Source organism: Lithobates pipiens, unplaced genomic scaffold (assembly GCF_037356315.1).
Source record: "Lithobates pipiens isolate NorthernLeopardFrog02 unplaced genomic scaffold, aLitPip1_a1.2 Scaffold_19, whole genome shotgun sequence".
NCBI classification, from domain to species: Eukaryota; Metazoa; Chordata; class Amphibia; order Anura; family Ranidae; genus Lithobates; species Lithobates pipiens.
In genome coordinates, this window is record NW_027507764.1 from 320,855,386 (window position 1) to 320,870,315 (window position 14,930).

Sequence of the window (14,930 nt, forward strand, 5' to 3'; positions counted from 1 at the left end):
TACCTTCATATACCCTACTAATGCACTTATTTTTTTTATATGTACTGTGTATCCATGCTTTAATTTTTGTACTGCTTCACAGGTATTAAAAGACAGGAGACATGTGCTTACCTTGCCAACATATTGTGTATCTGAACCTGTATACTCTTCAAGTAAAAAAAATTGATTCCACATCCATCCTCTTTTTGCACGATGCAACACCTTGATACCATTTTCTGACAATAAACGTTTTCTCCAGTCATCATGTATTTGTGTTCTATCCAAGGGTGTTGTGTGAATCATAAGAATTAAATAAGTGCACACAATGAAAAGTAAACTAATGTGCACCCTCATTATTTGTAGAAGAATAAATATCCAATGATCTTCAAGCATGGACACCTGCAAAAATAAACATTTAATCAGGTTCAACAATATGTTATTGTGCCAACTATCTAATTCTATATTAATTCAACTATTACTTTATTTATTCCATTACTGTCGATTTTCAAATCAATAAAGCTGGCAGGGAAATTGCCTCTAAGACAAAACTATTTTCATACAGTACTCAGGAACCTTGGGGGAAAAAAAATCACAATCTAATACAGTTTTATTATTTATTATGTTACCATATACATTTTTGCTTGTGTAATATATTTAATAAGAATTCTGATATTCGGGAATATATTTAAACCATGAATTGTGTTTCTCTGCATATTTTACCACACTCAGTTTCTCAATGGGTGTTGCTGTGAATATGTTTCTACTTCAAAAACCTGGCCATTGCTTTGTATGCTTATTCCATTTTACATGGGTTTTAAACAACAATTTTTAGATCCCCCAATCAGGCTGTGTCCCATGTACATTTGCTAGATGCAGTGCGTAGTTAGGGAGCATTATATTCGCCACTGCACAGAAAGAAGAGGAGGATATAATGAATGGTTACTAAGCTACAGTATGTTCTTTCTTTGCAATTCCAAAAGAGAAGGTGCTACAACCCAATTATACCTCTATCATGATTTAGTATGGTGCTTCACTGTGCCAGACTAGCAGTCTCCATCTGCTTCCCAGTAGATACTCATAAAAAAACATCAGCAACAAGGGGATAGTAAAAACAAAACAAAAAACAAAACAAAAACATCATTATTGAAAACAAGGATTCACGTGATCCATAGCAAGACCTACCCTAATGCATTTCAGTCCAGAAAAATACCTTATTTATAGGCTATGGGTCAGTGTGGGTCATTCTATGAAACTTTTTTCTCCTTGTTTTCAATAAAAAAGATTTCGTCCTACTATCACCGTGTTGCCGACTTTCATTTATATGTTCTCTTTTTATCCTGGGACACACAAGTGTTCAGTATGACCAGACCTGAAGCTTGGAGGTAATCTAACGCCATACTTGTACTGTACATTGTATTATAAACATTGTGTGATTTGCAAATAGCATGTAACCCACCATACTTCAAGCCTTTCACACCGTGGTGATTTTTTACAGCTTTGATGCAAAAAAAAAGCACATGAAAAGCTTGCAAAAACCTATTTCCATTAAAATATCAATATTATTATTATATTATAGTATCAATGTTTTCACACTGGAGCAGTGTGCTGGCAGGAAGGTGAAAAACTCCTGCAAGAAGCATCTATGGAGCATGTTTAGAGTGCTAAAAAAAACTCTTCAAAGTGCCCTCTTCATTGAAATGGATGGGAAGCGCCTTAAAAGCACCTGAAAAAAGCTTCAAAAGTGCCTCATAATGGTTCTTGAAGCAGTTTTTGAGTCAGGTGTCATTCAAAAAAGCGCACCACTAATGCCTCAAAGCACCTGAAAAGTCTTCGAAAAACACCAAAAAGGCGTTTTATGGGCAGTTTTCAAGTGCCTCAGTGTGAAAGGGTTCTTAAAATGTACATTGTTTTGTAAATATTTGTGTGTTATTATATATTATTTAACCCTAACAATAAATGTATATTGCAGATTGAACTACTTTTTTTGTTCAAGAATCCTCAGATCTACAGTAAGTGTGTTTATGTACATAATGCCCCGTACACACGATCGAGGAATCAAGCAGAAGGAGCCGCATTGGCTACTTAACTTCCTTTTTCTTGGCTCGTCGTACATCTTGTACATCTTGTGAGACCATGTGTATGCAAGACAAGTTGAAGCCAACAACCTTTGAAACAAAATGTCACAGTTTTGTTGTTGGAAAATCCAATCGTGTGTACACGGCATTTGACTGATTTATTTATTTAACTTAGTAAACAAATAATATAATATTTTTTTTAATACTTCCCATTCCTTATGCCATTTACAAGCAGCCTAAGGTTGAAGTATTTATACCAGGATCATGACTGCAGCTACAGTCATGATCCTGGTAACATTGTTTTTAGCAGCCAATTCTCTTTCTAGTTAACCTCTTCCCATTCACCCGTAGCCTATAGACAGGAGATGAGAAACAGCATCGATGCGGATTAACATACCCATACATCACCCCACATTGGCAGCTCCTGTGCAACTCACAAAGCATGCACCCAGGAGCCTGTAGATCCGTATGTCACCCGGACATTACTTCTGTGTCCGGGTGATTACATGGTCTTGTTCCATGCGATTACTGTGTCCAATAACAGCAATCACACAGTGCTCAGTGGGAACTGGATGTAAACACAGTTTTTCTCTGCTCTCACACAGATCAGCTGTGAGAGCAGACAAAACTGATGCAGAAGCCTGCAAGTTTGCAGCCTGCCCCAGTGTTCCCCTGTCACTTTTCCCATTGTCACCAGTGCTCATGAAATACACCATACCAACATCCTGATCACCACCATACCAGTGTCCCAATAACTGCCATACCCTGTGCCAATGTCCCAATCACTGCCATATGCCATACCAGCACTATGATTACCACCATTCACTATACCAGCGCCCAGATCACTGCCATACATCATACCAACACCCTGATCACCACAATACACCATAGCAGCACTATTATCAGTGTCATATGCCACACGAGTGTCCTGATCACCACCATACCCCATACCAGCATCCTGATCACTGCCATATGCCATACCAGCATCCTGATCACTGCCATATGCCATACCAGTGTCCTGATAACCACCATACCAGCATCTTGATTAAAGCCATATGCCATACCAGCGTCTTGATCACGGCCATATCTCATATCAATGTCATAATCACCACCATACCAGCATCTTAATCACCACCATTCACCATACCAGCTGGCTGATCACTGCTATAATTCATACCAGCATCCTGATCACCTCCATACCAGTATCCTTGTCACCGCAATACACCATGCCAGCACCCTGATCATCACCATACACCATACCAGTGTCCTAATCATTGCCATACCAGTGCCCTAATCATCACCAACCCTCATACCAGTGTCCAGATCACCGCCATTCGTGGTCCTGATCACTGCCATATCAGTACCAGTGTTAACTAAGCCAATGTCCCCAGTTATTTCCAGTGTCCTTCTGCCATTGCCTTTACTGGGCCCTCCAGGTGATCAGAAAACCCGGTAAGGAAACAACTGGCAGAATCTGGCTCCAGGCACACAATGAGAGGAACTGATGATCTTCCTCCCACTGTGCGATGTCAGAAACCAAAAGCAACAAGGATTTTGTCACTTCTGGGTTTGTTTTTTTGTTTACCTGGCCATTACCGGCCAGGGAAGCAGCCGATCAGGCTGATCTGTGCCACTTCCAAATTTGTTTGGATTTTGTCTTTGAAGACCAGAGGAAAGATATTGGGTCTATGAGACCCCAGATTTTTTCATAAAGACCTGTCAAGGCCCATTCTATCACAAGGGATGTTGTTCACCCCTTGTGAGAGGGATAAAGTTGAAAAAAATAAAGTAGGTACAATGTTAAAAAAGGAAAATAAATATAAATAATTTTAAAAAATGCTCCTTGTCCCCCTGTGCTCGCACGCAAAGGCGAAAGTAAGTGTTGGTTATGCACACATATGTAAATGGAGATCGCACCACACATGTAAGGTACCAGGGGCCATGAACATCAGAAAGTGAGCAATTATTCTGGTGGGAGACATTCTGTATAACTTTTAACTTGTAACCTGTAAAAGCCTTTAAAGTGTCTCCTAGGATTTTGGGGCCATTCCAGGGCCATATGCAATTTTAAATCATAATATGTTTGGTTTCAATTACTCATCTTTTATATTTTACCAAACAATTGGGTATTATATTTGTGCTTTTCTGCATTAAAATTCACAGCATATTTTTCCCAACAAATAAATATTGCCTGACATAAAAACATGCAACACCCACCATTTTGTTCTCTAGGGCCTCTCCTTAAAACAGTATATAATGTTTCAAAGTTCTTCTTCATTTTCTAGCAGTAGAACTGCCTGGACTATATACTTATGATGAGCATGACTCCCACGTATATCTTGTAAGTGGTTTTAATCTTGTGCAATGAATGATACTTTTTTTAGTACTACACTTAGAGAGGGCCCCCCCCCCCTTGTTTCTTTTATATGTTTTGCCGAATTGCTGGACACATTCTGAGGATGGCTGCCTCTTTTTAATTCGCCCCCTTAATGTGGTTTAAATGTATTTTTACCTAAAGACTGACTAATCAAATATACATTATTACAAATTAAGGGCATTGCCTCCTGGAGCGCCAGATACCCAATTTACCTTCGCTATATTAGGTATATCCCCTTGTAGATACAGTATATCAGATTCCTAAAAAATAAAAATAAAAGATGTAATCTCTGCACTTTGTGTAAATAAAGTATAAATAAGGAATTTGTAAGTGGAAAAACAAATCATAATATCTACATGCAGATATTAAAGTGATTGTAAATTATTATTTTTTTTATATATGGGGGCACACAAACCGAGCTGCAGCTCTGTGTGTCCATTCAGACTTGTAGCTGCGATTTGGCCCTACCCACTCACTCTCGTGAATGGCTAACTGACTTTGAATGACAGCAGCGGGAGTCAGTGGCTCTGTTCAGTGTCTCAGCCAATCAGGATGGCGAGTCCCAAATGGCTGACTAGTAGACATGTGCATTCGTTTTCGCCCGAATGCATTTTCGTCCGAATTTCAGCTATTTTCGTATTAGTTTTGACAAACGATAACGAAAGCACAGAATCCGAAAAACGAAAGATCCGGCATAAATAAATTCTTTATTTTCATTTTAGTTGTTACAACAGTTCGATATAGAATAGGAGATTCGACGTGACTCTGACAATAACAATCTGTGTCTATAGAACCTGTGGTCGAATGTGCCTAACCTTACCTCTATTAGTCCAAGATTATATTGAGAAAATATTCGACAGAGAAAAAAGATTTGACAGAGAGAAAAGATTCTGCAAGTTACTGTCCTAAAGTGTTTGGGGACCTGGGTCCTGCCCAAGGGGACATGTATCAATGCAAAAAAAAGTTTTAAAAACGGCCATTTTTTCAGGAGCAGTGATTTTAATAATGATTAAAGTGAAACAATAAAAGTGTAATATTCCTTTAAATGTCATACAGGGGGGGTGTCTATAGTATGCCTGTGAAGGGGCGCATGTTTCTGGTGCTTAGAACTTTCCCTGCACAAAGTGTCATTTATGCAGGAAAAAAAGTCCTTTAAAATCACTCGCAGCTATTATGAATTGTCGGCTCCGTAATACAGAGAACACTCATTGAAAGTCATTGATAAAAAATAAATAAATAAATAAATAAAAAAAGCATGGGAGTCCCCCAAATTCAATTACCAGGCCCTTCAGGTCTGGTATGGATATTAAGGGGAACCCCACGTCAAATTAAAAAAAATTGACGTGGGGGTCCCCCTAAAAATCCACACCAGACCCTTTATCCGAGCACGCAACCTGGCAGGCCGCAGGAAAAGAGGGGGGGACGAGAGAGTGGCCTCCCCCTCCTGAACCGTACCAGGCCACATGCCCTCAACATTGGGAGGATGCTTTGGGGGTCCGTGACCCCTTAAAGCACCTTGTCCCCATGTTGATGTGGAGAAGGGCCTCATCCCCACAACCGTGGCTGGTGGTTGTGGGGGTCTGCGGGTGGGGGGCTTATCAGAATCTGGAAGTCCCCTTTAACAAGGGGACCCCCAGATCCCAGCCCCCTGTTTGAAATGGTAAGGGGGTACAAAAGTACCCCTACCATTTCACAAAGAAAGTGTAAAAAATAGTTAAATAAGACAAACACACTTTTGAAAAATTCCTTTAATAAAAATAGAAAAAATAAAAAAAATATTCCAGCGGTGGTAATCCACTCTTGCTATCCAGCGACGGATCTCTGGGGTCCAGCGATGGATGATCTGATCCAGCGCAGCGAATCCATCCATCTTCTGTCTCCACGGAGGAGAAACTACGGGGATTCCGGCTGCCTGACGTTTGTTATATACGGAGGGCGGGACCACCTGTCACCTGACCCCGCCCCCCCTCTGACGCAAGGGGAAACCCGGGTTTCCCCGTGACGTATGGGTGACCCCGCCCCCTCTGATGTAACACAGGCATGTTTCCGTTACATCAGAGGGGGCGGGGTCACCCATACGTCACGGGGAAACCCTGGTTTCCCCTTGCGTCAGAGGGGGGTGGGTTCAGGTGACGGGTGGCCCCGCCCTCCACATATAACAAACGTCAGGCCGCCGGGATCCCGCAGTGTCTCCTCAGTGAAGACAGAAGATGGATGGATTCGCTGCGCTGGATCAGATCAACCATCGCTGGAGAGATATCATCCGTCGCTGGATAGCAAGAGTGGATTACCACCGCTGGAATATTTTTTTTATTTTTTTTATTTTTAATAAAGGAATTTTTCAAAAGTGTGTTTGTCTTATTTAACTATTTTTTACACTTTCTTTGTGAAATGGTAGGGGTACTTTTGTACCCCCTTACCATTTCAAACAGGGGGGGCGGGATCTGGGGGTCCCCTTGTTAAAGGGGGCTTCCATATTCTGATAAGACCCCCACCCGCAGACCCCCACAACCACCAGCCACGGTTGTGGGGATGAGGCCCTTCTCCACATCAACATGTGGTACGGTTCAGGAGGGAGGGGGGCCGCTCTCTCATCCCCCCCTCTTTTCCTGTGGCCTGCCAGGTTGCATGCTCGGATAAAGGGTCTGGTATGGATATTTAGGGGGAACCCCATGTCAATTTTTTTTTATTTGACGCAGGGTTCCCCTTAATATCCATACCAGACCTAAAGGGCCTGGTAATTGAATTTGGGGGACCCCCACGCTTTTTTATTTATTTATTTATTTATTTATTTTATCAATGACTTTCAATGAGTGTTCTCTCTATTACGGAGCCGACAATTCATAATAGCTGCGAGTGATTTTAAAGGACTTTTTTTCCTGCATAAATGACACTTTGTGCAGGGAAAGTTATAAGCACCAGAAACATGCGCCCCTTCACAGGCATACTATAGACACCCCCCCCCCCCCCTGTATGACATTTAAAGGAATATTACACTTTTATTGTTTCACTTTAATCATTATTAAAATCACTGCTCTCGAAAAAACGTCCGTTTTTAAAACTTTTTTTTTGCATTGATACATGTCCCATATTAGCCTTTAAAATGAGTACTTTAGATTTTGAACGTTGGAGTCCCATAGACTTTAATAGGGTTCTAAAGTTCACATGAAGTATGCTATATACTAGCTCCGTCGAATCTTCTTTATACATTCGACAGACACCATAAGCCTTCAAAGACAGATTCGACCGTAATTCATGTGGCTTTTCGGACGAATGCAATTTTTGAACGAAAAACAAAATAAATAAAAACGAATTTCGAGAGTAACTAAATAAATTAATTTTTTCGGACGAAAACGAAATTCTGAAGTGAAATATTTTACTCTGCACATGTCTACTGACTATTGGACATCACTGGACAGAGATGGGGCTCGGGTAAGTATTAAGGGGCCTGAGGGGGGCCACTGCACACATAAGGCTTTTTATCTTGAAGTGGATGTAAACCCTCACATATATCCTGTGAAGAGATCAGCCTCAGATGGTACACAGAGATGAAACAATTCCTCCTACATTAGTTTTAAATGTATATCTGCTGTCTTCAGCTTTATATACTGTTTAGAAAGTGCATGTCCTGTTAGAATTTTCTCTTCCTGATTCACCTGTGGGTGTGGATTCTTGCCATGCATTGTGAGACAGCTGATTGGAGGAAAGGCATAATCCCCCTCTCAACATATGCAGAGACTTGCAGAGGTGTGCTGTGAATAGAGCAGCTCTCTGCTAATCTATTTTTAGCACCCACTCTGACACAAAATCTCATTTGACAGAGAACTTGTTAGAAGTTATCATGCTGATAACAGAAGAACAGAACAGGAGAAAGCCACGGGACTTAGGGCTTTGAAGAGAGATAAGAACACAATTCAGATATACTGTATGTGCCCAGCTCAAATTTAATTAATTGGGTTTACATCCACTTTAAAAGGAAAAGGGTTATGATGAATGTCAATTGGAGCACATACATAAAGTCTCACGTAGGAACTGGAATTCTCTGTTAGATGATGGGACCACCGATAAGAGAGCCCATGACTGGCTTTTGTTAAAGGGACATCTTTAATCAGAGTACTAATTATCAGTGTCCTGATTATCAGTGTAGTGTCAACATTGCCCACCAGTCAGTGCTGCCAATCAGTGCCCATGAGTGCTGCCAATCACTGCTCATCAGCGCTGCCAATCAGGGCCCATCAGTGCTGCCCATCAGTGCCTCTCATCAATGTCACCTAACAGTGCCCATCAGTGTCATCTATTGGTGTCCATCAGTGCCACCTATCAGTGAACATTAGTGAAAGAGAAAAAATTGTCGGTTTGCTAAATTTTATAACAAACTATAAAAAAAGTTTTCTTTTTTTCAAAAATGTTGGTATTGTTATTGTTTGTTTAGCAAAAAAAAAAAAAAAACTGTGAAAATTAAATACCACCAAAATAAATCTCTATTTGTGTGAAAAAAATGTAGTTTTAATGTGTGACAGTGCTGAAAGTTGAAAATTGGCCTAGGCAGGAAGGGGGTGAACATGCCCAATAGGCAAGTGGTTAAGAAAGCTCCATTCCAAGAAATAGCCCCAAATTTAGTGGGGAAACCAAAACAACCTACACTTTTCAAAGTGTAAAGATTAGTTTTTTTTCCCCTGTAGGAGATCTAGGGTATGCAAGTCTAATACATCCAGAGCTCTTTCCTATACACTTATAATATTTATGGTTTTGTTACTTGTTCTACAGCTAATGTTGTTTATTTATTGCAGTGCCCGTGCAGCCTACAGTATCATGGCAGGACTAAATGATCACTGCAAACTAGAATTGGTGAACACATCACAAATATTAGGAAAAGTTTCAAAAGGCATATTCTATCCAGGCACTATGCCTCGGTCCATAATTAGGATGCTACAAATACAAGCCTTAAAATATGGAGGATCTATACTGTATACTTATTCCCCAGTGGAATATACTTTTATTATGTCAGTGAGGGAGTATCTTGCTTGTTAATGGTTTTGTGTTATTTAAATTGGCTCTAGTGGTGTTACCTGCCCCTGATGATGTTAATGCTGCTGCAAATTATCAGAAAATTATGTCACTGATGTCACCACACATGCACCCCAAGTGGCACAGATGTTATTTTGTGTTATGCCTGTTTTAACTTCTTTGTGAGTATAATTTTATTATAATTCAACTAGATATTTCTACATTATTAAAATATGTGGGGCTCTTTCTTTTATTATGATCATTGTATAATGTGGCTGACATGGATTCCATCTGAAAGCAGACAGATTTTATTACTAAAGATCTTGTCCCATTATGCTGGGAAAGCACTTCTGACCTCCTATAACCAAAGGTCTTAATATTTGAGTAGAGGCTTGTGGATTATGTTTGTGGAGCGAGAGTGTTGCCTCATACTTCACATTTCCTGATGCTATATTTTCACTTATTTTTACTGAATATGGACTTTTTTAAAACGTTGTATTAATTTACTTAATTTGCATGTGTCAGTTTTACACTGTTTTTGCACACATTTATTGTACTGTATTTTACATGAGCAATGAGGTCATCTTTACTCATGATTAACAATCTGTGATTACACATTTAAAGGGTTAGCCCAATACTTTTGTTTGTCCAACATACACTATATCAGATTAGTAGGTAGCCCGGGGCAGAAGCTTCTGTCAATACTGGCAGTATGGTGCACCTGTTTCCCCTCCATGCATGTACGGTAAACTGCTAGGCTTAGACTGCCTAAAGTATAACATCAGTTAAGCTTTTCTGTTGGAATAGTAGTTGTATTAAAATAGATGCCCCTAAAGAAATTCAGCAGATTGATTGATCCCATAAATGTTTGCCTAGCACATGAAAATAAATAAGCAAAATGTATGTCCTCATATAGAATTATTTAAGTACAAAATAAAAAAAGTGGATAAATGCTTTCATTGTCAGGTGTTTATGGGTAGACTAAGTCAGTCATAATGTGTTAGTTGTAAAGCATTAAGTGAGATAATGATGTATTGATATACAATCATGTGGATGAAATTTGCTTTTATATTACTTAAAGCAGTGAATGTGCTATATAGATAAATGTACTCAAAGCAGACTTCCTTTGTGACTGCCACTGATAGACAGCAATTTCCCATAGCCCCTTGGGAACAGAGCAGGAGACTTCTCTCTCTTCAGGCACATGTGTACTATGAACTTTAGTTAGTCAACTCTGTAAAATAAAATTTCAGCAAAGCCTATAAGACCTATAAGGTTTGGTAAACATAAAAAAGGAGTCTGCAACCTAACATATTTAAAATCATTTAAAAAAAATATGTAGAAAAAAACCACTATGCATTCCTTTTAAAGAGAAACTAAATTCCAAAGATTGGCGACGGGCTTTTGCATAATGTGTAAATAAGTACAGCATAATTTTTGTGCATATTTGAACCCCCTTCAGTGGTGTTAGGTACAGGCTCCAGAAGAAAGTGTAAATCATCAGCACATCATGCATTCCCTTTAATCTATTTTATTAGTTGTATAGATACAGTACTGCTAATAATCTTAAAATACGTTCATTATGTGCTGCTGACTGGCAATGGGGCCACCCATCGTAGGTCCCTGCAGCACTCAACCATTAAAGACCTGATACTATTTGATGTGCACCACATTCTTCCTTTTTGGTTTAGACTTTATTTTTTTCTCTGTCTCCTACCACCATCCTCACCCAGTTGCTTTTTACAGGTCCTGTAGCACTCCTTTTCAGCCTTTGACTGCTCACTGCTGTATCTGCACACCCGATTTACATAATTTAAGCACCAAGCTCTATTCTTGGTATTCTGAGAATAAACCAGGATTAAGACCCCTTTCACATTGTGCCACCCTGGGCGTCAGCGGTAAAGTGGCAGTATTCTTAGAGCCACTTTAGCGTTGTTTTAGAGGCACTATTTGGCCTCTAGGGGGGTGGTTTTAACGCCCACTAGCGTCAAATCCGCCCGCAAAACACAGCTGCAAAACACAGGTGGCATGACAACGCTGCCCCATTGATTATCAATGGGAAGGAGCGGTGGAGGAGCGCTGAGTTTACAGTTATATCCATTTAGCATCATCTGAGATGTGTTTGTTAACCATTTTTTGACAAAGTTAAATTCACTCCATCAACAACAACATAAATGAATGAAGTGCTATATTTCTGTCAAATTGTTTAGCAGCTTACTTCAGCCAAAGTAAATAAACAGCTCAAATTGTGGTATTGGTATTTAAACAGCAAGCTTACTGCTAGTCTTTGATCTCATACAGGGGTTAGGCTCCTCCAAAGTAAGAGTGCCAGGCAGGCCACATAGGGGGTAAGCAACCCATATCTAAATTTGTCTGAGAGCTCCCACTTGCTATACAGCTTGTGAGTCTCTCTCTCTTCCACTCACTTCCCTGACACAGGTGTTGATTTCCCTCTGGTGCCTTTCAAACCTCCCTCACCTGGGACTTAACCATTTTGGGACCTGGTAGTCAGGGTTTGAATGCTCTTCCCCCGAAGTCTTTGAACCTTCAAAATCCTGCAGGCATCTGTATGCATGATCCCCAAACCCAAAATGGATAATACCCACTGTTCTAACCTCATAGCAATCTCTCCTTTTAACATAAATATGAACTATTTAGCAAAAATAAATGAAATACTCAGTTGTCTTAAAAAATACCAAATGGAATTTGTCCAATACGCCAAGCCAGTGACGTGACAATTAGGGACGAGCCAAATGTACCTGGGTTTATATCACAAAATGTTAATCTGAACCCCATTAAACTTGGGAGCTGAATCTTTACATACATTCTGGCAATTTTCAAGGCTAATAGGCAAGACATTGTCAAACAAAAGGTATGGGTAGCTGAGCATTGCTATTGGGGACATGTACTAATGCAATTGTTTTTCCTTATTCCATTCACGAGAGCAGCTCTTACAATAATGATTAACGTGAAACATTACAAATGTTAAACTAATTTAAATAACATGATTGGAAGATGCTCTAAACCTGTTTGTTAAGTGGTGCATCTGTAGGATGTGCTACAGCAAAAGTGATTTTACAAAGAAAAAATGCTATTTGCCACTAAATGAGATTTTCTTTTTGAATTGGATTTTTTTTTTGTTATATAAATGGCATGGATTCCATTTCTTTCATGGTATGAAAGAAAAAAAAGATGAATCTCCATTCAGTAGGGAGCAGCTCTTTTACTAATGTTTAAAGCAGACAATTAAACATGTAAACATTCCTTTAAATAACATGCATGGGACTGTTCTAAATCTGTCTGTGAAGTGGCATATAATGTATAAAACCTACTGCAGCAATATATTTTATATTCTCAAAACTGTAGAACTGCCTCTCTCTGGGGAATGTCCCACAGTTTTTGAATATAAGTGGCACAATGATCCACTTGTATTTGAGCTACCCAAGGTATATCTCTCTTCTGTACCCTTCTATAATGATCCTGCCATCACCCTCTCCTCCTCCATACATGGTGAAGTGGCAAAAAAAAATCTCTTTAAATCAGAAAGTCTGACAACAGACATGGTAGATGACTTAATCATGTCCTTTTAATGTTGGTGCATTAGGAAAGAATGTTAAGCTACCAAAGCTATTTTTTTTCACTTTAAATTTTTATTGAATTGTAAATAAACATAACCAAAGATAACAAAGAAATGTTGTATAGAGCTATGCATGTGCAATCAAAATATAAAGATATACCCAAAACTGGAAACAGAAAGGCTTCCTTGCACCCGCAGTAAAGGAACAAGAGACGTCAGACACATATAAACTATTCCAGATAAAACACTATCATTTGTCCAACACACCCAGACCAGTGGAAATACCCCAGGCACTCTGTGACTTTCTTCTCAATAAACACCCTAAAAACACGAAAGGGACCTCACTGTTTTATAAACTTACTAACCCTCTCTACATGAACTCCAAACTATCTTGCAGGGTACAATGGGAACAGGAACTACAGCGAGAATATCCACTTAGTCAGTGGCACCTAGCAATTAAATATAATAGTAAATCCTTGGCTTGCATAGATCACTGGGACAGTGCCCAAAAAATCCTACACAAGTGGTATCTAACACCATTACGTCTCCACAAAATGCACTCAAACATAACCCCACTATGCTGGAGAAACTGCCAAAACCCTGGTAGTTTACTCCACACACTGTGGAGCTGCGGAATCATAACATCATTCTGGAAAGAGGTAGAATCTTTAATTAAAGAAGTTACGCAAACCATAGTTACCCTTGAACCAGCATTAGCACTGCTCAGCATTGATATTGAACAGTTTCCTCATGTACTGAGAAAGATAGTTTTACATATCTTATATGCTGCCCGCATCTCCCTGGTGAAGGAATGGCGCTTGCCATCGCCACCTTCCTTAGAGGTAGTAATATCCAGAGTTAATAACCAATTTCTCATGGAAAAACTTGTTGCACATAAAGAAAGAAGAGCTCCAGTTTTCCACAAATATTGGGAAAAGTGGAGAACTTCTAAATATGCCTCCTCACACTTGTGATCTCTGTTCGTTTTTTTGACTAATTGATCATTTCTATTAATAGCTGCCACAGGTACCTATCCATCCATCAGCTGGAGTGAGTAATTACATCCATAGGAGTGGTCGTACCAGCACTGTACCTCTCAGAAGATATAATGGGCACAACTACCCCTATACTAACTCATGTGTAGTATTAAGCACTGAATACATATCACTGTTTTTAAATGTTTTGTCATTAGTTTACAAGTTCGCTAAATGTTCAACTGTTATGTAGGAAACGTGAATATTCTATTACCTCCCGAGACCCTCATTAAGGTCGAGGGCAGCTACTTTAAATCAACACCTGACCTGAGTCTGATCACAGTGTGTACCCAAATGGGGTGACAGGCTTTGCTTCCCAAGAGGCCATTTTCTTACATTCTGTTAAGTAGCTCTAATGTGAGTTATGGTTCCAAGGTTGTTCATCCAATGTTTGTTAATCTAACTGTGTACCTAACCGATACATGTATTGTTTTAAAAACCGCATGTAAACTGCAAAACCCAATAAAAATCTTTGGTTAAAAAAAAAAATATAAAGATATACAGAAAAAAGGTCCTTTATACATGGCCGATGAAAAACGTAAACAGAAGAGAGCATGTTAGTACAAGTAAGGTAGACTGTAATAATAATACACATCTATCTACCCATTGCCTAATTGAAAAACAGGGGATCAATAATTCCAGCACCCCAACTAATATTTTAATTGTAGTACATTCTGGATCCAGACGTGGCTGATTGAGAATTGTTCTCAAGGCCATGATAGAAGCCTGAGTGGTTAGTGGGAGGCTCAACAAAGAAATTGGTTTCCGCAAGTTAGCTAGCAATAGAAGAGACAAATCTGGAGTTTGTGAAGAAGTGGCTTCTATGTCAACCCAAAGCAGTTGAGAAGAGCTTGAAAACCAGTGCCTAATTTGCAGTAACG

The 14,930-nt window shown here is 39.5% G+C and overlaps 1 protein-coding gene across 2 annotated transcripts in view; it reads right to left on the bottom strand.

Moving 5' to 3' along the window:
- CDH9 (cadherin 9) overlaps positions 1–14,930 on the bottom strand; it is a 406,872-nt gene that overhangs the window by 317,873 nt on the left and 74,069 nt on the right. For both annotated transcript variants that reach the window (XM_077492039.1, XM_077492040.1), the window contains exon 2: positions 112–378. In XM_077492039.1, coding sequence (XP_077348165.1) covers positions 112–372 — 261 coding nt within the window. In that variant the 5' untranslated portion in view covers positions 373–378. The remainder of the gene's footprint in view (positions 1–111; positions 379–14,930) is intronic.